Raw genomic sequence first — 24923 nt, 5'->3', positions numbered from 1 at the left:
AAAATTCCAGAATTAGATAATTCCTATGCTTTTCAAATAAGTTTCAAACTACAGCATTTTACAATTGCTCCATATAGGAACTGGCCATTGTGACTCTATGGTGTCTAATTTGGAAGCTAAACATTACCAGGGTTATGTGCGAAGAAAATGGAGCCCACGTTTGTCGGGTTTGATACAACCTATGGTTTCAGGATCTACTGCAGGGTGATGAAATGCACCCAACGTGGGACTGTCAGCGGAAGTGCTGTGTGGACAGCATGCTACGGTTAACACCCTGATCAAGCAACTTAGCCACCGGCTATGGAAGACGTGAACACGAGGGGCGACAGACATATTGAAAACTCGGATCCCTCAAAATGATGTCTGCAAATCTAAAGTTATTTCCAAATAACAAGATTTGACATATTTTCCTGGAAAGCTCCTCGGTGTCCTCTTCAGAGGGCATTATCAGATAAATAAACGCAAGCAGGTCCACTTTCTGTCTTACACCCTTCTGGTGATGACGCGTTCGCTCTCGGTTTTGGGAGGCAACATTAGTAGCGAGAGACCATTTCATTTGGATTCTCAGGGTGACCTTGCCATTCTGAGAGGTGAAGGTGGAGAAAGGCTGACTCAGAATCTGATCTGAGACAGACAGGCTTTGGGGACAGACGCCTTTAACACACTCTGAGTCAGGAGAGGTATTATTTGACCCTCGTGCTGTTTCTCGTGTTAGAGGAACTGCAACAACTGAAACAGTTACTCACCAGGGTGACTTTCCTCTGTGGTTTCAGCAGCTTTGGTTTGTGGAAAGTGGTGGCTATCGGTGCTGTGGAAGGACACCAAGTTTTAGCTTGAAATACTTCCAAGGCCTCTTAAGGCCCACCTTCTGTGGGCATCACAGATACCACGTGTGCAGACTGCCGGAGCCTTCCTAGTCCTGAGGATGAACTCAAGCTTCTGGAGTAGGTGTCCTTGGGAACCACTAACTGGAGGGTAATCACCCCCTCATCCTTAGACATGACACTGCCTCCTAAGGGAGGCCAGGTCACAACAGATCTGCACAACAGACCCTTGGTCAAGGCTGAGGCAGGACTTTTCCCGAAAACTCTTATCTCCCCTAGACCCCAAGGCAGTAGCTGACCCTCACCTAGCCCTGTGAGCTCATCAAGAAGAGGTGACTGTCCTAGCTTAACAGAAGCAAACTGAGCTCTCCCTCCAGTGTTGTGATGAGTCTTGACTGACTTAACTTGAACTTGGAACAGAAAGCCAAGTTTCATAGTCCCCAAGTGCAACCTGTATCTTTGGTAACTGAGACAGCATCTACCCTGCAACGACTGACACAATATAGAGGCATAGGTGCTGACTCTCTGCTCCTTCTCGCCCAAGGTCTCACACTTCCCAGCCTTCTTCCTGCCTTCCAGTGATGCCTCTTCTGACTTCTTCCACAAGGTTCAGTAGGATACCAGCAGAATCCAGTTAAGGGATAAAAATGTATCTTGTCATGTTAAAGTTTTCCCTTATAACTTTATATTTCAAATTTGTTGAGGCCAGTCTATCTAAGCAGTGTCTATCTGTAGACGGTCTTGGTCCTGCTAAGATTCAGTAGGAACTATTCTGTGCATGTTGCCTTACCTCAATGTCAATGCCCAAACCTATCTATATCCCACACCATCTCAGTTTGTTATGTACATAATCTAGTGGGACTGTTTGCACCATAGTAGCACTGAGTGATAAGTCCCCCTACCCCCATCCATCCATCTATTCCTCTGCCCTAATCCCACATTTGATTCTAGCCCTGCATTAACCAAGGTGGCTTTACTTAGGAAATCGCAATCCAGGTCCTTACCTTTGGCAGGGACCGCAGGTGGAACATCTGCCTTCTTCTTATGCCTCCTACCCTTCTGTGGCTGCAGTGGGGATAAGCTGGTCACACTGGTGACAGTCTCTCCTGAGCTGTAGAAGAAAAAGTCCAGATGAAGCCAAAGTCTATTCACTGCTGAAAATCAGAATGGGAAAAGGAACCAGTGCTCCCAAGAGCTTTTAAAGACTCCCGATGCAGGTTCCAAGGAAGAGCTACCTCCCAGAGAGACAGATAGTGGTTTGTATGGTCTCCAGAGATGCCAGCAAGTCTAATATCCTCCCTTGGAGAAGATGAAAATGACAAGCTGCTAGCTGAAGACTTAGGATGTGCTCCTCAAAGTGCGAATTCCCTGGAGAAACCAAGGACCAGCTTGCTCACATTATTTAAGGGTGTATAGCTTGAAACTTACTTTGACTGGGTACAGTCCAGCTTGGCTACTCACTGTGTGATTGGCTACTGATGATGTCACCAAAAATGTACACATACTGGGGCTCGCTTTCCTAGAGCCAACATTTTTTTGTTCATGTCTTTGCATTCCATAATCCCAAAAGCAAGTAGCTCTTAGCCAAATAAGAAGGGATTCGGAGGAGCAGCACCTGACAGTCTTCAGGGTCCTCTGTAAGTCCAAGGGTCTTGTTTCTATGGTGCCTTCATCTTTAGGACAGGCAAATGGGTCATGCCTGTCAGTCAAAGTCATGAGTCAGGCAAAGCAGTCAGTCAGTTGATCCTGTGGGGCCACTCCAGTATCTGTTTAGTTCTATGTGCTACCCATGACAGAGAATTTTGACACGGATGACAAGCCTTATAATAAAGAAAGCCAAAGCCCATGGGTCTAACCTGCTAAGCAGGAAATGTCTGAGCTAAGCTGCACCCTGGTTCTTACATCAGTCACTTATCTTTCTGCTGAGGAAAGCCATACAAGGAAGAAGGGGTTAGTTTGGGTCCCAGTTTGAAGCCCTGCTCACTTGTGACAGGGAAGTCATGGCGGCATCCATAGTCAGGAAGCAGAGAGAGAGAGATGAAGGCTGGTGCTCAGTTTCTGTTCTCTATTCATTCAATCCAAGATGTTAGCCAGGATGGTGATGCCACCGCACTTAAGATGCATTTCCACCTCAGGGAAATCTCTCTACAAAGGCCCCCCACAGACACAGCAGAGGTGTGTCTCAAATTCTGAATACCCCCACGTTGACAATGATGGGTACACATCGCAGCCTCCTGTGTGCTGACCTTCTCTGCATGTGTAGAGGTCCAGAGACTGAGTAGAACGGTATTCAATCTTGTGTCAATGCTTTCCTATGGGTTCCAGCACCTCACGTGAAAGCCCACTGTAGAATCGTTTGTTCCCAGGCACGGGGTGCAGCCTGTGAAATGCGGTTCCCAAAAGACTCTCCCCCAACCAAGAAAAATCTGAGGTGTGGAACCACGATCAACTTCCCAATCACTGAACAGTCATTGGAGCAGTAATTAGCATCCCAAAGGAGTGCTCCAAGTGTGTAAACACACTAAACTCATCTTGAAAGGGTACAAAGAGAGGCCACTTCCTTTCCCCTCAGCGCCAGAATGACAGCAGTCAAAGTTGAGTAAGCACTCTTGACAGCACGCAGACCTCTGAGTGCAACCTTCCCTGAGGGAAAACAGCTTACCAACATCTAACAAAATGACAGAGACTTGGTTAAGTTAAGTACAGTTATTCTTACACTAGTTCTTCTGTGGCTGGGAACAGAAATAAACCAGTGACCCATGTACTGAGGAGGTTAGATGCACTATGAAGAGAAAATTCCAGGTCTTAGATACATTGCTGAGAGAAAAATCTACTGTGAAACACCCCACACTTCATATCAAACTAGGGGAGACAAGATATAAGCTACAATGAGCTTTCCTATGTGTAAAGGAACTTAAGAAATAGTCAGGGGTTTGAGAATAGGGGACAGAGAATCACTGCTGGATACATTACAGTGATGCACTGCCGGATACATTACAGTGATGCACTGCCGGATACATTACAGTGATGCACTGCTGGATACATTACAGTGATGCACAAGTTAATGTACACACAGTCACAGGCTATTGAGACAACAGTCCTAAATATTTAAAACCAAGTAAATGAAGACTCAGTGTGGGAAAAAGTCCAAGTGTTCCCAGTGGGATTCCCCACAGATGGCTTATTTTCTTTGGGAACAGAACGGACAAGTGGTCATAGCTGCAGAGTTCGGGGAGCCCGCTGTGTAAATGCACAAATAGCAAAAAGGAATGTGGGTTTACAAAACTCTGACCGCCAAGAGCAAACAAGGGATTGCTTAAACAGACAAACACACAAACAGCCTGGACCCGTAGCCTTTTAAACTCTTGACATGTTTATTTCTTTTTCTTTTCAAATAAAAGCAGTCAGGCCTGAGGATTAAAATGGTAGTTATAGGCATAGAAATAAAAGGAAGTAAGCCTGTCATGACCAAAACATGAATTTTGTAAATATTTCCACAACTCTTTTTCCTTCTAAAAAAAAATAAACCAAGAAAAACCCCCAACTATTTTTGGAATAGTTTTAGGTTCACAGAAGAGTTTTCCTAGCACTCTCATGGTCTTCATAGGCCCAGCTTTCTCCAATGTCAACTCCCCCCACCAAAACAACTTACCAGTTAATATCTGGAAAGCCTACGTAGGCTCACCAGGAACATCCACAGACTAACGGTAACACTAAGTAAGGTTCCATGGACTTGGACAAATACGTGTTTGCAGCATTATCGTATTATAGACAGTGGCTTCACAGTCCTAAGAGGTGCTTTGCCTGGTCACGCCATTCAGATCCTAGAAACCATTGATCTTTGCTTAGACCAATTCCATAGTCTGCCTGTTCCAGGACATTGCAGGGATAGAAGCACGTCATAGGAATTCTGTTCATACTGGCTTTTTTCACTTGATTACAGGCATTTAAAGATTTAAAGATCCATGTCTTTTTCTGGTTTGGTGGCATATATATATATATATATATATATATATATATATATATATATATACATATATATATATATATGTATGTATGTTTGTATGTCTATATGTGCATGGCAGCATGCAGGCAGACACGGTGCGGGAAAAGCCAAGCATTCTACATCTTGACCAGAAGGAAGCCTGTAGGAGACTGGATTCTGCACTGGGTGGAGCTTCAGCATATATATGACCTCAAAGCCCACCTCCAGTGACACATTACCTCCATCAAAGCCACGCCCACTCCAAGGCTACACCTCCTAGTAGTGCCACTCCCTATGGGCCAATCACTCAAACACATGAGTCTATGGGAGCTATTCAAACCATTAGGAATAAAACTACTGTGAGCAGGTTTTTATATGACTAGAATTTAACACTATGTTTTATACATCTTTAAGAAATTGCATTAAATTTCAATATGATATCTTTATTTATATTTAGCCTACATCTGTATATTTTCCAACGAGGAGATAAGCTATAGTTTACATAGCCATTCTCTAACATATGAACAACTGATTCGTTCTTTAACATATTTGTGCAGAATAGTTTCCCATTCTTAAGCTGTCATTTTTAAGTTTGAACCTGAAAATTGGAATTTCCACGTTAGAGAGGTCCATCTTCAAGGCCATGTTCACAACTGTTGTCAAACCAATTGCCAACAAGTTAGTGCTGGCTTATGGCTGTCCTGTCCGTGAAGAACTGTCCCATGTCATGGTCTTTACCATTGTTTTTCAGTTAAACAAGAAACTTATGATTCTCTGGCTGCATATCTTTGATTGGCACAGAGGGTGGCCACGGCCTGAGTCTGTCTCCCTGCGTCCTCATAAATGATTATTTTCTTCAGACTTTTCACATAGGTTTGCAGAGATCTCTTCCATCAAACTGACACAATTATTGCAACATTTTTTCCCAACCCTCCTTTGGGGTGGTGGTTTGAATATGCCTGACCCAGGGAGTGGCACTATTAGGAGGTATGGCTTTGTTTGAGGACATATACCACTGTGGGTGTGGCTTTAAGACCCTCATCCTAGCTGCCTTCAGCTCTCAGCTCTGTCTGCACCATGCCTGCCTGGATGCTGCCATGCTTCTGCCTTGAGGATAATGGACCGAACCTCTGAACCTGTAAACCAGCCCCAATTAAATGCTGTCCTCATAAGAGTTGTCTTGGTCATGGTGTCTGTTCACAGCGGTAAACCCTAAGACACCCATTTATCCTGGACTTCCATTAAGTTCACAGTTCTCTCCCCTTTCTGCTGAAATCCTTTAACAGTCTTTCCATTTTGCCTCTGAACTCAGATAGTATCCCCAGGACACCTCACACACAGGAGAATTAGATGTTTCCATTTCCTTTTACTTGGACTTCATTCTTTAGCTCTTTCATGTACATTGTGAACATCATTTCTATGAACATATGCCACTATGCCCAGGGCTTTTAGAAAGCTGAAAAGGGGGTTGGGGATTTAGCTCAGTGGTAGAGCGCTTGCCTAGCAAGCGCGCAAGGCCCTGGGTTCGGTCCCCAGCTCCGAAAAAAAAAAAAAAAAAAAGAAAAGAAAAGAAAGCTGAAAAGGTTCTGTCTTGTCACCATCCTTTTCCTTCAAAACAGCAAGGCTGCGTGCATCCCACTAAATTTAGCTCTAATTCAGAGTTCAACAAGATTCCAAGCACACAGTGAGTCATCTTGGTGACATGCGGGCCACACTTTTCTCTCTGAATTCCATTTCTCCCTTGGAGCCAAGCCTGGGAAGACTTTTCAACTGTGAAAACCCACCTTATGATTAACTTACAAGAAAAGCTATGCTACATCTCCGATCGGAACAGGGTTCCAGTTTGTCTCTGACACAGAAGGCAAGTGTTATTGGTGGCAGTCAAACCAAAAGTGATGGAAAACCAGGCCCGGAAACTCCCTCTAAATTAGAGGGCAGCGCAGTCTGAGAGATGTGCTGTTTGTGGGGAGCTTGTTGTTAAATGGGGTTGTTTTTCTGGCTCCAATGTGGGAGAGGCAGGAGGCAGCACATGTGGATTGAGTATCTTGTAAGAGATACTATCGTCCCTGCCAGGTCACCTCACGAAGTCTCTGTCCCACAGGGGCAAAGAACCACTGTTTCAGAACTGGCAGAATCTTGATCTCGTGAACAGATGTTGAAAATGGGGCAGAAGATGAAGCTGTAGTTGCAGACCTGATTCTAGATAAACCATTCATTTCCATGGGCTTCTACCCATCGGTCTATAAAATTGGGTGACCAGTGCACGCCAGCTATCCCAGGCGGCCATTAGGACGTCAGATGCAATAGTGTGGATTCAGTAAGTTGGGGCATTGTATTGATTGCTTTTCTGGTTGTGACAGGAACAATTTGAGACAGGGAGGATTTGTTATGGCTCAAGGAGTAAAACAGTCCACACCAAAGTGGGCCAGGAAGCAGGGTGGGGGTGGGGTGACTTGTGCTCAGACCTCCTCCCTCTCAGTCCATGGGATGGTCCTGTGTGCACTTCCGGTCAGTCTTCCCCTACAAACACCACCCTCCCCCTCCCAACACTCCACAGGCAGAGATGTGTTTCCATAATAATCTCCCAGCTGACCCTAAATTTGGTTAAGCTGATGAATAAAATTAGCCATCACAGGCATACAAAGTCTACATACTTCAATCAGGACTCCAGTACATGCCAGCAGTGTGGACATCTCACAAAGCTTCACTGGGAGTATGATGTTGCCACTAGGGTGGCATGGTGCACTAGGGTGGCATGCCATGGTGCTCATGCTTCAGCCCTGAGGGGCAAGTTTCAACTTGAACACCAGTCAGAAACTTTTCTGCCCAGCATAGTGTGCCATGTCCTGCCCTGACGTATGCTTACTCCCCCACAGTGACAGCAGAATCCAGCCAAGTGCAGTGTAGGACAGACCAGACAAGTAAGGAGAGAAAGACTGACCCACTGACTAAAACATCGCCTCCCCAAGATGCTAATAAGGCTTGTGACCTCGATTTTGCAGGGCTTTGAACAAATTCTTGCTAAACTTTCTTTTATTTTCCTTTCAGAAAACAAAGTTAGTAGTAATTGCTATGTCTGTGTCTGTTTGGTGGCAGCCACTGGGGAATGGACAAGGAACTCAGGTAGGAAATCCAGACTTTACTAAGGCCTAGGCTCTTCCGAAGGAAAGGAGTGGACTTCCATCCAGGTGGTCCTGATCATTAACCCTGAAGCAAGGACCTTGGCACCAGCCTGGACAGGAAAGAACTAGAGAACGAAAGCAGAAAGGTACCCACTCAACCCAGATTAGACCAGCTACCCCGGGATAAAGCCAGCTCCTTAAAGAGCTGGTACCAGAAAGTAGCATCCATTCTGGTATGTTTTATGTTTGTGCTAGATTGAGTAAGGCGGCTCAGACTTCTTCTCTGGTAGAAGGAGGATGGCTCAGCAAAACTGTGGGAGTCTTGAGAGATGGAACTGTGCTTGGTGCCCAAGACCAAAAGTTTTTCTGGCTCAAAAATGAGCAGAGGAGGACAGCTTGTTCCTATTCAGGAAATCTGGGATGAGTGATGTCACCTACCCAAATAGTGTACGTGGTGGAAATTCTGTGTCTCTTCTTGAGAGCTAGGTGCGTTTGGGAGAACAGAGAGGAAGGGGGTAACACCCTACCACACACCAATCTGACTTCACCAGAGCACTAACAGTTAAGCCTTCTACACCCAACCACAGCCTCTATTGCTAACTAAATGTGACATCAAATCACGATTGTCATCCACAGCATGGCTCCCTTTAAGTTGCCCTGTCCACCAAATGGCCATCTTGATACCGGCCACTATGAGACATGCTAGCTCTGGGAGCTGAGGAGCTCCCATGGAACCACACTGTAGATGCTAGTGATACTCTTGGTTCCAGACCATCTTCCTGTAGCAACTGACCATTGTGACGCCTATGTCCCTTGAGGTCTGTCATTTCTAGTCTTCACTGAATGAGCAGCAATTTCTCATCCCTAGGTAGAGATGTCTGTCATGGGTTACATGGAGGTTTGTTATCATCTGAAGTACGACAGCTAGAGACCAAAGATCTAGACACAGTGAGTCCCTTAGCAGGTGGGGCTGAAGGAACAATGTTGCCTGGGCTCTGCCAGCATCCATCTAGGTCTCCTGAGTGCTTCTTACTTCACAGCATGGTGGAAGGTTTTACTTTAACTGACCTGTCCAGAAGTGTCCACCTCCTCTATTTCTTGTCCTGATGAGCTGAATGCTCAACTTGTATCACAGGAAGGATCTATCTGTTCCTTTACAACTGACTCTCTACTCACCTCTTCAAGGTCATATACATCCCACACGGACTACCTGTACCATGAAATCTTTTTATAGAATCTTGAAGAACTACTAGTTTCTGTAGCCACAGTGTCAACTCTCTTGTTACTTTTAGGACAATAATCAATACTCATGACTACAAGAGGACCCCTACCCTCAATACCAGCTACCACAGATGAAACCCAAGAGCTCCTACAAATGGGACAACTTTTCAGATGTTTCACTCTAGGCTCCAGAGCCCTCAACTGTCACTAAAATACACAAGGTCAATTGACATTGTGCCACTTAGAGGAGCCAGGAGCTACTTAGAGGTTGTGTAACTTCAATTTTAAGCTAGGTAAATAGTGTCACCTTGTCATGGCCTTATACCATGACACACCTAGCATCTCACACTGTCAGACTCATGACAATCACTTGACAGTCACCTTAAGTTAGGTCCCCTAACTCTGTAGTTAGTGTGAACTCTGTTCTCAATGCATGAGTTGAAGTAAGGCAAGTCGTGTTCTGTATGTGCCAGCCTGCAGCCATTGTCTCCAGATTCTCACAGTGTCTGGCAACCATAGAGCACTAGTTGTTTCTGCCCTTCCTGTGACCTATTTGTGAGCACATTCTGAGAACCAGGATAAAATCTGCTCCTTTGTGAGCTGGTTGCCAAAGCCTTTCCTATGCACAGCTTCCCCAGGACCATTCACAAATGGGTCACATTGTCTATGCTCACTGTTAGCTCAACATACAAAGTGGTTGTAGAGCCACTGACGCCATCTTGCTCCTCCACCACCTACCTGTTCATGAATGCTACAACACACACTTTGTCAGACAAATACCATAGAACATCTGAGTGCTGACTTGTAGGATCTTAGAGATTCTGAAATTGCACCTCCACCTCACTGAGACCCTGGCATGTCACCTACTGAGCAAATCCCTCACTTCCATTGTCAGGGGGATGTTTAAAACAATCTCTGTGGGTTCAGAGAAATATGGACAATACATTAAATGAAGCTCAAGATAACCATGGTCTGTAACTCCAACACATCCTAACTACAATTTGTCTAGGAGACAGTGAGCATCACACACTTGGAGAAAGGCTGGCTCAGGAGACATGATGTCTCCTCCTGTGTCTTCTTTGTGAGCACGCACTGTCTTATATCTAGGAGATGGCCAACCTTAACTCCCAACACTCTCTCTCTCTCTCTCTCTCTCTCTCTCTCTCTCTCTCTCTCTCCCTCCCTCCCTCCCTCCCTCCCTCCTTTCCCAGCTTTTTAAATTTGGCCAGCACCCAACTCCAAGTAATCGCAGAATTTTGTTTTAAAGCTGTTTTAAGGGGGGACTTTTTAGAGCCATTTCATATAAGCTGCTGTTGCCTTTGCTGACCTTTCAAGGGGAGGCATGTTAAAAACCCCACAGAACGTTGAAGCACTTGCTTTGTTCTGGGACTTCTGCTTCCTAAGGACACTTAGTGAGAGGAAAGGAAGAATCCATTAGCCCTAAAGGCCAATGCCACACCTCCCAGGCCAGGGCAGCCTCTTGCCTCAGAACACAATCATGATAATAAGCTTTACTTTTCTTCTTTGAACTTTTCTTAGCAAGTCACGGTTCACCCTAGAGTCTCCATCATGCCCCGGTCACTTGGCAAGATCCTTTTCCCTGTGGCCACATTGTCCTCAGCACCAGCATGTGGCCTCTTTCTGAGGATCCCTCCCTGCCTAAGGGTTTCCTTTCCTGGCTCCTGGCCCTGGTCTGGCGATTTTTGCCATTTTCCCTTTAGAAGGGAGTGGTCAGAGGACAAAAAAAGGACACTAATCATCCCCCAACTTGAGGCCCATGTCCCAGTTACCACAGCAGCATCCAAAGAGGGCACCAGGACTTGGGTCTCTGTCATGAAAAGGATGGGCTTAAGTACCTACACTACAAGCCCGGGACACAGTCGGCTTAAAGTCAAGGTGACAGAAAGAATGGACTTGTTCTCCAGCAAAGCACTGCAGGAGAGGGTGAGGACCACATGAGGTCACATTAGGCTCTGACCAGGAGGATGAGCGCTCCATGGAAGATCCATGGTCAGGCTTGGCCCCGCCATGGTTTCAGGTTGAAGGAGGAAAATACTTTTTACAAACACATAAGTATAGTTGATTCAGCAGAAAGCAGTCCATGGTGAAAGTTTTGGGCTGGGTATCCACTACAGCACTGGAAGCCACCACTGTGGCTGGCACAGAGGCAGAAATAACATTTAGGGAGAACTCTATGACTGTGGTAGTTTGAGTGGAAATGGCCCCATAGGCTCAAAACAATTGCCCCTATTGAGAAGTGTGGCTTTGTTCGAGGAAGTGTGTCACTGGGGGTGGCCTTTGAGATGCTCAAGTTAGGCCCAGTATGTCTCAGTTTCTTACTGCTGACTACAGATCAAGGTATAGAACTCCCAGCTACCTCTTCACCATCCTGTCTGCTTACATGCTGCCACACTTGCCACCACGCCTCTTGCCATGACAGTAATGGACTAAATCTCTACACTGTAAACCAGCCCCACTTCAATGTTCTCTTTATAGGAGTTGTTACGGTCATGGTGTCTGTTCACAACAACAGAAACCCCAGCTAAGATAATGACCCTGACCTTTGGGTAATAGTTTAGACCTTAAAAGTCTGCTGGAGGCCATGAATTAAGTCTCAGTCACCAGTCTATGGTTCCATCAAGATATGGTAAAACCTTTGAGAGGCAGAGCCCAGTGAGAAAAAATTAGATCACTGGGGACACAACTGTAAAGAGGACATTGGGATCCTGTCATAGCTTAAATGTGAAATGTGCTTTACAACCTATATGTCCGAACATTTCGCCTCCAGCTTGTTGGCTCTGCTAACGAAGGTTATGGAACCTTCTGGAGGTGGGGTCTTGCTGGAGAATGCACGTTACTGGGGCAGGCTTTGAGGTTCGAGTTTCTCTTCTCTCTCTGCCTGTGGATTGCTGGTCCAATGTGACAGACTGGCCTCATGGCTCTGCTGCCATACTCTCCCCGGGAGGAGTGCGTCCTCTCTAGACTATACTCCAAAGTAAACACTTCCTCCTCTCAGTTGCTTTTGTGGGTTATTTTATCAAAGGGAAACCAACAGATGAATTAAGACTCCACCTACTCCTCCCTGCTCTCTTTGCTTCCTTGCCACCATGGGATGAAAAGCTGTGCTTTGCCACAGCTGTCCGTGCTGCCTTGCCACAGACCCCAACGGAACATGAACCTTTCCCCATATTTAGTTGACTTCCTCAAGTACTGTGTCATGGCAATGGAAACGTGACTAAGACACGTGTATATTCCAGGGCTAAGGAAGACCAAACTCTAGTCCACCGAGGAAGGATGGCATCCCTTGCTGTACTTTTTGACCCAGTAGCCACCAGCTTCAAATGTGACTGCTATAAGGGGAGGATGAGGAGGAGTAGAGAGAAGGATCCAAGACAGGAGGAGCTGCAAGCTCTACATGAAGCAGAGCCTGGATGAGGAGAGGCTGATAGGCTGGCCTTTCTGCAACTATGACTGCCCCCGCTGTAACCCTTCCTCCAAATGACAGACCTGCTTTACCCTAGTCCTAGGGCATGAGGGAGGCATGGTTTTACAAATAAACAAGCAGTTTTGATGAAACATAATTACTGTCCAGTGCAATTTATAGCACATAATAAACAATTTGGTGCAGTTCATGAACCTACAAAGTTGCGCGATCATCAGTACAGTTTTAGAGCACTGCAATCACAGCCCCCAAAGTTCTACACTTGGTCCATACCACATTAATCACAGCCACAATTAATCCCCACGCTCAGCCTCAGCTATAAGCAACCATTACTCTATTTTCCGTCTCCATAAATCTCCCTGTTCTAAGCATTTCATTAAAATAGCACACAACTGTAAACTTTACACCTGGCTTCTTTCACTCCGTGACACTTTGAGAATGGCCTATTCCTGCTCTGCTTCTTTGCCAAGTGGAAGTTTATCGGGTGGATCTGCTGAGTTTTGTCTACTCTCTCACCAGCCAATGAACACATATGGATTGTCTCCAGCTTCTGGTTATGACGAATAGAGCAGTTGTGAATGATTCCACCCAGGTCTTTGCGTAGGTATATGTTTCCACTCCACTCGGGCAGATCCCCACAAGCACAGTCTGTGGCTCATATTAAAAGTTGCACCTTAAGAAACAATCGAACTTTGTTCTCCAGTGGCTGCTCCGGTGAGCAGTGTACATGGTGCAGCCTCTGCACATCCACTCCAACACTTGGCGTCATCTGTCTCTTGGACTGTGGGCATTATGGTTGTGGTGTGCTGGGATCACACTGTTATTTAATTTACATTCCTCTAATTAATGACTAAAGATATTGGGCATGTTTCCACACACTCATGAACCACTGATACATCTTTAGGGAAATACCTGTTCAGATCACTCTTGCCCATTTCAACCGTGCTATTTGTCATTTTAGCATCCGGTTGGAAGAACTCCGTATCTGGAAACGTGTTGCTCACCACTTACCTGACGTGCTAACGTGCCCTCTTATTTGGGGGATCATCTTTGCATCTTTATAAGTGACACTGTGCGAGAAGTGTTAGACTTCCAAAGACACAAGCATTTTCTCTTGTTTTCTTTGGGAAATTTTACAGTTTAGGCTATTATATTTAGGACTAAGATTCTTTCATTATCCTGACGATGTAATTGAGTTTAATTATGTTGATACCGGTGCTGTAAGAAAAGCTGTCTCAGTCCACGTTTCTGCCCAAGGTTGTCTGTGGAACACACACCACTTGATGAAAAGTATATACCTTCTATTTGGAATTGTCCTGGACCCTGTCAGAGCTTAGCATGTCAGATTACACACAGAGGATCCCTCTGGATCCCTTGTATCCTCTAACTTCTGTACCACGGATGCTCACCTGACTGCTGTGCCTGTGTTTGCACTGGTCTCTTACTGTCGAGACTCATAAGACTCATAACAGAATGAATGGTGCCTCATTTTTTCATGGTTAGAGATTGCCCTGCTGTTGTCTTGCTGTGGCTTTCAACTTTGATTCACTGTGATCAAATATTATATCGTATGAATCCGTTTAATAAATTTGTTCAAGTTTGTCTATAGTCTAGGATATATCTCAGTGAATGTTTTATGGGGCCATGAAAAAAGAAGATATCCTTCCGTAGGTTGGTTATTTGAGATGGACCAACTGGGTCCAGTTGGTTGACTGTATTATTTATGTCTTCAGTGGCTTTGTAGGTTGGGGACCTAAGCCAAGTCTATTGGTTGTTAAAAATCACCAGGGATTTTTCTGACTTCCCTAAGCTTTGTGTCTTTGCTATCTGAGTTCTGTGTCTCCTTTGTTTGATGTATATGTAACTCAGGACTTTGTTTTCCCAGGGGTGGCTCATTTTATCATCTGATGTCCCATCCGACCCCTAGCAAGTGTTTGTTCTCGTGTTCTACTTAGAGATATATGGTCTATGCACAGACCTCTTACTGTGTGCTATCTTCTCTTCCATCCGTTCGCTTTAACCCTACCTATGTCATGTGTACGAAGTGAGTTTCTATTAAACAGAATACAGTTGGGACACATATTATCTACTATGCCCGACTTGGTGATAAGACAGGTGCTATGAAAGTATTTGTTATTTATTCTCTTTCATTTCCTATGGTTTTGTTGTTTTGTTTCTTTATGTGACTTGAATATATTTAAAGGGTTATATTGATTTTATATAGGTTTTTTTTAGTGTTAGGGATAGTTATTTTAGTAGTTACTTTGGAGTAATATATGCCTGTGATGGTGATTTGTTGGTCTACTTTCTACTTTTGGAAAGAACTTCTCTTTGTTGGGTGGTGTTTTTATTTACTATTTGCTTTCAAAGAATGTCAATGAATTTGAGTGTCTTAAAACCACTATATTCCCAGTGAGGCTGTCATCAGGTAAAGTAGAGCCTGGGTTGAGTCAGCACTCACGGAAAAGGATTAGAAGTGCTGGTGGTGAAATGGATAGAGGTGGCCCAGGTCAGTCATAAGTTCCCACATGGTCCCTCAGGACACTTCTCAAGCTCCTAAAAAGATACAGGTTGTACCAACACGAGCGGCATGCTATCTGGACCCCGCTGGGATCAAGAATGGTATGAGAACTATTCACACATGCAAACAGACACAGAACATACATTGTTTGGCTTCCTTGTGACCAGCACCTTTTAGTAAAAATATGCATCTAATCAATTTATTGGTAGTAGGCAAAGAACATAAAACATCAAAACATCTTGTTTGAAACAACAACGAAAATATTCCTACCTGTTCTGGGGGCATTTCACCAAATAATGTCTCACTGTGGAAGGAAAAAGAATAACAGTTGGTAAATACAGGCCGGTGTGACATTACCTCAAAGGCAGTGTCCCAGATCTTGCTCAGGTTTGGGGGCTGCACCATCCAACTCTCAGGGCTTCTGGCCTACAAGTTTTGTGGGGAAGACATAGCAAAAACATCAGACGGCACCCCACTGACTTAATATTACTTCAGTTATAGACTGGGCCAGGTCTGAAGCCACATGCCCAGCCAATGTAACATACATCTTTGACCCAGACTAACTTGAGTTGCACTCTACTCTGAAGAGTCCTGGAGTCGTGAGGTCCCCCAATGTGTGAGCGCCACCTGAGTCACGACACCAGCCTTTGGGACCGTATGGGACAGGCTCTCTCCTTAGAGTCTGTTCCTTGTAAAACGGGCTCGCGTTTTCTGATGAATGCTCTTTATGGTCTCAAAAGAGCTTCTTAATCAGATGTGATGGTGCAACACTTGGAAGGCTGAGGCAGGAGGATCTCGAGATCAAGACTAGCTTTGGGCTCTATACTGTGACTCTGTTTCAAACAAACAACACAAAGCAGCAAATAGATACTTAAGAAAATAGTCCTGGAATAAAATATCTTTCCATAATAGTTGACCTTGAGGCAAATTTTATCTATACTGGAAAAATAAGAATATTTGAACACCTAAACCAGAATGTGTCTAATCCAAGACTTGAAGTTAAGGTCACCCCAGCAGAACAGACAGTGGGATCTTGAGATGTGTGCTAAATGTTTATATGGCCACCTCCAGCGAACCCTACCCTCTTCCTTCTGTTCACACCTATGTATAACACTTTCAACCTCATGCTAACTAGACCTCGGCCACAGGACTTGCTTGGATCTGAGAAACATGAGTCAATGTGCCACAAGCAGGGGCATAAAAAGAGCTATGTCTGAGGCTTGTGACAGGTGACTCCTTTGCTGTCAATTTGTCTGTGGGCCCAGTGGAAGACGAATCCCCACAGAGAAGGTGGTTAAGCATTGTGGCTGAGGTCCCAGAACAGCCGGCCTAAATTGATCCGCCACCAGACTGCACGACCGAGTGACTCTAGCTGAGAACAGCAGCAGAATTGCTTGGCTGAGCTCAGCCCCTACTGCTGACCTGTGGACACTGAACTGTCAGCACTGGACAGCTAAGAAAACATATAAACCAGCCCCATGCTAAAACCTAAACCTTTCCTGCATTCTATTTACTGAACACCTACTGTAGGCTAGGCAGTCTACAGATACAGCAGTAGCAACCGTAGTATATATGGGACGATTCGTAATTATGACAGTACTGTAAACTTCATATGGGTCAACAGACTCTAGTATTTGATTTGTACATCCTAGGACCTTCTCAGAACAGTTTACAGGAATTAATATCTGGGTTCGCTTGCAATGCGCCTGAGGTCTGACTATATTCCTTTTCTTCTCTGTCAGTATGATTCTCTTCTAAAATCGCCTTTTGTACTTCACAGAGCCAACACGTGCTATCTACACATCGAGACTTAAACCATAGTGACTTGTCCTAGGGAGCAGCACACATGAGCTGACACAAAGCATTAGTGTCCACTGAGATGTCCAACGTCTCACAGCTTAATAGGTAAAACTCATGAGGATAAGATTCCAACACTTTGCTTGTAAGAATTGAATAATGACCTAATCCAGGTGTCAAACGGCAGCATATTAAACTGCGTCTTTGAGGATAGATCTTTATTTAACTCTTAACATCTATAATTTAAAAGCTGTACGTGGTATTGGGTAGCATAAGAAAACTCCATCTATTCTTGCCTTCTTTTGTATTAGAGGTGAAATTCCCAAGCTCACATCTATTAACAAAACAGAAATGGGATTGATGGCCTAAGCAAATTCTGAGTTCTCATCTTCTCATCTACATGTAAGGATACATAATGTAAAAGCGAAAATCTATATCAATAGATGTGCACTTCCAATAAAATCTTACTTTATGCATATCAATTATTTAATCTAAATAAATGATCTCTGTATGGTATTGTTCATTTTATAGTAATCTTTCAAAATGCTGTTAATTGTGACATCTTGATGATTTGATGTTCTAACACTATTTTAACACTTAGACACAGGGGAATGGAGACGCTATGGACTCGAGTTGGTGTGTACGTAACACATGCGTGCAGGTAAGCACAATTGTCACTCAAGGCAACAGTTGTGTGAAATTAGGATAAAATTCTGTAGGATAAGTGGGTAAGAGAAAGGAGAAGGAAGAGGACAGAATAACATTCCTAATGGCTGAGGCTCCCTTACCCCAACCCCATGGTGTGCTTACAATTCCCGGGGACTGTGCTCAAACCCAAGAATACAAAAGGGCATGTAGTCATTTTAAGGAACCGACTTCTGCAGTGCTCTGGAAAAGTACTTCCTTTTACAGTTTACATTTGTAAAGAAAAAATCGAGGTGACAACAACACATAAAATAAAAGACCAAGGTGACAGGGTTTGTGAAAAAGTATTTTAAGAATTATATAGGCAAAGAATGTTCAAAGCCCACAACACTGTCCTCCAATTAGAACTTTCCAATAACCTTTTAAAGCATTGCTCCTAGGTGGTAATGAGAGGCACTAAAGCACAGAGAGGTTAGTGTACTCATCTATAACCACACAGCAGGTGCTATGGACTAAGCTGTGTTCCCTCCAAAATTCCTGCGTTGAAAACCCAATCTCTAACACTTTGCAATAAGACTGTAATTGGACATATAATCTTAGAAAGTATTTAGTTAAAATGAGCCCATTAAAGTGAGCTCTAATTTAACAGGGCCAGTTTCTGTATAACAAAGGGGACCAGTCCACAAATGCAAACAGGAAACCAGATCACCAAAAGGAAAGATGCCATCTACAAGACAAGGTGGGAACCCACAGGATAAACCAACCCTGATGTTACAGCACCTCTATCTCAAACCTCCAGTGCCTGTGACAGTGAGGCCAATTGTTCCAATCTGTCCTGTGTTACGGCCACCCAGGCACAAGTGCTTCTGGGTCACCCCAGCAGAGTGACCTGACTCAGAGCCCTTAATGTCTACTCTATGCCATTCTCAGAGAAACCGAGAGCTGCTGTCACCCACACATAGACATTGAGTCTCCCAGAGCCTATGTACACTGTGCTGCTGCAGAAGCTGGCAGAGCAGGGTTGAGACCCAACAGAATACCAGGAACTTCCCTAAGTTTGTCGAGGTGCAATCCAGGTTCATGGAGAGGAACAGAAATAAGGAGACCATAATTCAGGGTGGGGGACTGGCTATGAAGAGTCACTGGCCTGGTAGGACATGCCAGTAATATGTTTTAGCAGGTGACTATGAGGTTTGGACCCAGTGAATGCAGGGCCAATACTCCCACTGAGGAAGAGAGACCATGCAGGCCCACAGGTAGCTCTGGCTATTGTAAACTTCTGAGAAATGCATGCTCCCAGTCTCCAATCACTAGGTACAGCAACATGCCGATCACTTCTGAGTGGCCCCTGCCTGACCTGGATTCTGTAGAGGCAGAGCCCACACAGCAATGATTCAAGAATGTGAGGGAGGCTTCCCGGTGAGACAGGGTCATCCTAATTATGGTGCTAGCTCTTGGGGTTAGGAGTCCAGGAGGAGAAGAAGCCCATCAGGGGTGACTGATGGGATAGCCCTCCATTCCTGCCTTCCAGGGCCTAGTGTGTAGTATTGGTCCTCAGAGATAAAAACACAAGACACACGGTCTTGTTCTGAGTTATCGTTGACGGGTCTGGAAGGAAGGCGAGTACTTCTCAGCCCTGCTGACAAACTCCAGCCCTAGACTCTTGCTCCTGCCCACCCTTATCCTCATTCTCAGGTAAAAGCTATCGCCCAGGCCTCCAAAAGTATGTCGGGTCTGCAAGGCTGTAACTTCCCCAGCTGGGCCTATCACTATTACTGTTTCTACTAGGAGTGGGAAGTCAAGCTGAAGAAACCACACCCCCACCTCAGCAGCTCCACTGAAGTGCTGGGAGTCTAGAGTGTGGCTGATCTCTGTCTTTTTCTCTTTCTTTGTCTCTCTCTGTATTTCTCTCTCTGTCTCTGTGTCTCTCTCTGTCTCTGTGTTTCTCTCTGTCTCTGTCTCTTTTGTCTTTCTGTCTCTGTTTCTCTGTCTCCCTCACACACACACACACACACACACACACACACACACACACACACACACACACACACGTCTCCTCTGCACTTACTGTGGTCTCCCAGGAGTTTCTGAGTCCCTTGTTAGGCCTGTGGATGTTTTGACTCAGTCACAAGAGCTCCTCTCTCACTGCAGCAGTCCCAGAGCAAGGTCTCCATAGCATCCAGGATCCTGTTTGTAGAGAGCTTTCTCTACCTACTCAAGTTCCCAGGTCATGGAGCCACACAGCCTGGGAAAACGCTGCCTGACTTCTGGGCTCAGTCCACGGCCCTGCCTACATTTCCTAGGAGTCAGGGCAAAAGTGCACCCCGTCCCTGTGCATAACACTGTCTGTTCATCATGTAGAAGCCAAGAGTTCCTGCTCCAGGAAGCAGACCTGCTCAGACAACCCCTTCAGGCCAACACATTCATTAGGATGGTGTTACCCATTTCTGTCACACGGGGGAAGCAGAAATTTGGTAACAGGAACCACTTAACAGCCACACTTAGCCAATGAAAACCACCATATATAATGTTCCCTGTCTGTTGTATTCTGTCCTGTTCTGGTCAGCAGCCCCAAGTGGCCATGACACCATCAAAATCGAACAAGCCCTAAGGTGTGCAGTCACAGCAGGCTTCACAGCTCACTGGCTTCTTCTGGGCTCTTGCCTCCCTTTCTGCTTCCAAGAAGCCATGGGATGAAGTGTGTTGTGGTGTAATATAAAAGGCGTTTCTTTTATCCCGAACTAGTACTGGCACAGTAGGGCCACACGGCATCTGTGAGATACTTTCATCTCAGTCAGCAAAGCGTCTCACCCACTAAGCTCCATCCCATATCACACTGATGATGGCTACTCTCTGAGCTCGGCAGCAATCTCTCCACCCATCTAGTTCCCAAGGCAGGTTGCCACCATGCCAGACACTCACATCCCAATTCTGTGGCGGCCCGGTGTGTCCAGCTACCACACGATCTCTTGAACTCAATTAAATCACCACATGAAAGAACACACAACACAATAACCTCTGATCCAATTGACAAGATATAACTGACCATCTAAACAGCACAAAAGCCTGTACACATCCATCCCTTAAGAATAGTCATAACAACCTGTAAACGTGCAGAGAGAAATCTTAACATCTGCCTCCATGTTCTTTCTGCTGCTCCCCTCTTCTTGCTCCAGTCTCCTCCTCCCTCTAAAACTTTTCTCCCATCCATCCTTCCTTCTCATCCAAGGACAGACCTCATTTTATCCTGTACCTGCCTTCATCTGCATAATGACATCAACCTAAACTTCGCTTTCCTTTGATATATAAGCTGAGTACTACTATTTATCATTTTGCAATTTAAACACATAAATACCCCTAACACCCAGTCCAACATTTTATCAGTTAACCAGAATATTTAGTTATCTATTTCAGTTTAAGAAAGGCTTAAAATCTATGTTATATCCTGGCTAGCTCGTATGCTATCTGATAACTATTTAATTAAATATTGCATTTTCAAAGTTAAACAGCCTGAGTAGGTTATGAGACTATAATCAGTCTTCAACCCCATCAGAAATCTGAGAGTGACCAAATACCAAGTATCTATAAACATAGGAAGCCTAACTGAGACAGGTTGTAGAGACAAATCTCCACTAGCAGGAGTGTTCTGCTCAGGGCATGCTCGCTGACGTGAGGTCCTGCGTCCCTGAGGGCCAAAGCTATGGGGACTAAGTGACCGGAAACTAAAAGCTCCTAATCTGTGAGGCAAAAGAGACTGTTCCTCCCTTAAGCTGATTTCCTCTGGGATCTTTTCACATTCATGGAAGGCTAACAGGATGCCTCTTCTGCCCACATCCAAGACTAGGACTTGAATCTATTCTTCAAGTCCAAGACTCTTTCAAGGAACCTACTAGAAGACTCACAAGACTCACAAAGGGAAGATGGCCTCTCTTCCACCATTCTTAGTGGGCTTGTCAAGAAACAGTAGGACCCCAAATAGCCAGTGGAGCTTTCTGCAGAAGAACAAAGGAGGTTGACCTTGAGGATGGCAGGGTTCTCCAACTCCAGGTTATCCTTCCGTTCTCTGTAGCCACCATTCTGTCTTTTGTAGTCACTTCTCTCACCCTGGTCTGGCTGTGAGTTGGAGTCAGTCCCTTGTTCCCCCTTCCTTGCACTTGTGGAGAAAAAGTCCATAAGCTCTTTGATTCTTCCTTAGAGGGATGCAGGCAGGGGAGGGATAGGTTGTAATGGCCCTCGAACTGTTCAGTCTCTGGTCTTAGAAGACAGACTGTAAGTGGGAAGGAACGAGAGCTAACAGTGGAGAGAATACATGGTAAGGAAAAGCCAGCCCTGCTCCTGCTTGGTCCCAAGGTGCCTTAGAGACTGTATTTTTGGAAGCTCAGGCACAGAAGGTTGGGGGATCATTGGGCCAGCTTCCTGGGCCAGCTCTCTGGGCCAGCAAGACCAGATAGGCTCCTGAAAATCAGTGGCCTTGGAAACCACCGCCCTGAAAAACCATCATAACTCAGGGCTCAGTCCTCTGGACCCCAGGACTGGTATTCTCCAAGGTGACTCAGCTAAAGAGAGACTGGGATAAGGTCCCAGTGACTGTGGACACTAAAATGGAGCAGGACAGCAGTTTGTGCTAGGGAGCAGAATGAAATATGCTTGCACGAGACTGGAACACATGGGTACAATTAGCTTTGCTCATAGCCCAGCTGGGTGTCCTGGAAACATAGCAACAATGGCTGGAGCAGAACAGCAGCCGAGAAAGCTGGCCTACTGCCCTTGGCGTTGGAAGAGCTAAGAATAATGCAGGGTCCTCAGGAGTGGGTCAGCTACTCTGATGTCCTTAACGTTGCTGCAGGAACCAAGCAGCACTGTTGGGTAGGAACAGCCTACAAAACTCAGTGCTCTGTGACCCCTACAGGAGGGGCTGGCTTCCCCAAACATGCATGCAAAAAGTCCAAGCACCACACCTTGAAGGGAAAACCTAAACACCAACAGGCTCTTAGTAGACCCCTAGTAAGAATTGGCCCCTCTTCAAACCAAGCACTACACTCAGCCCTTTATTTACAGTTTTAGCTGTAGTTCCAATGATGTAAATTTGTTGTAATTCAATGCATGGGATGTGAGGCCATTATAAAAAACGACAAGGGCCTTAGAATTACAGAATCATTTGGACACATGCAGTATGGCCCACAGATGCTTAATGGTTCTCAATGTGAACCCAAGCCATTCACAGCAGCTAGCCCACAAGAGAGGGCCGCTTCCTGTGGTATGCCTTGGCCAAGTGGTTGTTATGGAAACAGCCCAGCACTTCAGACCCCCAGAGCAGTCAATTATTCCCCAGCCACCTGTGGTAACTGGGTTGTACCCCATCTTTCTCCCCAAGCTTTTGGTTCTGCAGTGGGAGAGACAGAATGCTGGGACCAATCAACATTGTTCTGTTTTCTCTTCATTCCCACCAGGAAATGAGAACTCACAGGATTAATATCCCAGAAAGCACTGGGACAGAAGCAGATCCACCCAAGGATTTGGATCCTCACTGGACTTGTCTACCAGTTTCTAAAAACTCAGTATCCTTGAGCTCAGAGCACGGAGCATCAAAACTGGAAATACTCTGCTCAATGCCTTTTGTATTCAAGGGGAATCCAATAACCAGAGGTAACTTGGGTTTCTCGGGGGATGACTCTGTGGTGCTGATGAGGACTCCCTGGCAGGCAGAGGACAGGGATGCTAGACAAGTAGTAACGACATGATCCACAAGTCATTTGTTCCCCTTCATTGACCCTTTGGAATTCACACTGAGGAGGAAGAACCCATTCGTAAGAACCCAGGATCCAAGCTCACTTAATTTAAACATACGGTGTCTAGGTATGGTTTTGCTCCATCTAGATATACAGCAGATGTTACAAGGGCATGCACACTGAACGTGTGTACTTTGTTTTGTAATTTCCCTAAAACTCCTGAGCTGGGACTTATGAGCAACCTTACTCCCGGATTTTAAAGTCTCTCTGAATCTACCCATACTCACTTCGGTCACATGTATGTCAATTACTGACCTTTATGTAGCTGTGACCAAAATAGCTGGTCATACACACAAAAAGGAGGACAGAGCTGCTTGTTCCCAGACTGCAGAGGATTCAGCCCACTGACGTTTGGCCTTGTGTGCTCGGGCAGAACACCTCGGAGGGAGTAGCAGCTGTCTGAGACTGCTCTTTAGTTCTTGGTAGGCACAGAGCAGAGAACAAACAAGGACAGGGACACTGACAAGAAAACCCCAGTGACCTACTTCCTCCAGCTATGTGCCACCTCCTGAAGTTCCAAGGACCGCCCAAAGTAGTCCTATCAGTTAGGGACCCGGCCTCAAACACATGAACATGTCGTGGGCACATCATATGTTCAAACCATAGCACCATGTCTTCATACCCATTCTATGTAGCCCTTAAGAGTCACTTATAAAGGATCACTGCCCTCTCTGAAACTCCGACATATCAAGAGGTTACCCCAGAACCACAGAAGCCAGGAGAATCTGCTGGGATAGAACCTTATCAATAGCCCCCATGGAAAGTTGGAGGAAAGTCCCTTCACAAAGGTCACCCTCGGATGTCTGTGGGTTTTCTAGAATACAGCTAGAGCCCTCTTCAGTCACTGCCTAGTTTAGGGATACTGTCGTGCTCATTGTCTCATGGGAACCACGCAGGCTACACAGGACATGGAGGCATAGAACCATGTGCCTAGTCTATGGCAGGTGCTCAGACAATGCTCTTGACAGCTGTGTAGGGCTTCAGAGGCGGAGCACAAGTGGTCGCCCTTCAGCCCATCTTGGTGATGAGCCAGCTATCAGCTCCGTTCTTTGAGGCTTTTCTGTGAGGTCTAGAGGAAGAGGCCAGATGGCCCTGTGTGTCTTGCCTGCTCTTCTTGGCATTTCTTTGAGTCCTGGGCCTCAAATCCCACGGAATCCACAGTCCACGTCTTCCCAAGCCCTGGTAGAGCTGCCCTGAGCACACACACACCCAGCGTAGAGATTGCTAGCGCTGGTGCCTTTTAAGCTCCAACAGCTGGGAGCAGAGCAGCTGGAAAGCAAATCTATTTGTTCATCATTTGTGGAGCATCTGTCACGAGCCAAATTCCAAGGAGGATCTGTCACTCGCATGGCCTCTGCCTCACACAGAGTTCTCTGGAAAAGAGGCAAAGGGCCAATACCCATGGGCCACATTTGCCACAAGCTCAGAGAAGCAGCTGAGGGCTGGGAACCAGGGGAACGCTGGGATATCTTAATGGGGTGGCAGATGCTGTGGAGGAAGGTACCCAAGGGCAGCACAGTGAAACGCAAGGCCGGAGGGAAGCATTCGTGCTCTAGTGGAGAGAAACCTGGTTCCAT

At 45.6% G+C, this 24923-nt stretch overlaps 1 protein-coding gene across 1 annotated transcript in view; it reads right to left on the bottom strand.

Annotated features, from left to right (window-relative positions):
• Positions 1 to 24923, bottom strand: part of Vstm4 (V-set and transmembrane domain containing 4) — a 79972-nt gene that overhangs the window by 22198 nt on the left and 32851 nt on the right. Inside the window, exons 5-7 of the mRNA NM_001029920.1 lie at positions 15386 to 15419; positions 1829 to 1935; positions 747 to 808 (exon numbers count right to left, since the gene is read on the bottom strand). Of these exons, the coding sequence (NP_001025091.1) occupies positions 747 to 808; positions 1829 to 1935; positions 15386 to 15419 (203 nt within the window). The remainder of the gene's footprint in view (positions 1 to 746; positions 809 to 1828; positions 1936 to 15385; positions 15420 to 24923) is intronic.

This window comes from Rattus norvegicus, chromosome 16, assembly GCF_021556685.1.
Source record: "Rattus norvegicus strain SHRSP/BbbUtx chromosome 16, alternate assembly SHRSP_T2T, whole genome shotgun sequence".
Lineage (NCBI taxonomy): Eukaryota > Metazoa > Chordata > Mammalia > Rodentia > Muridae > Rattus > Rattus norvegicus.
This window is presented reverse-complemented; position numbering and strand designations above follow the sequence as displayed.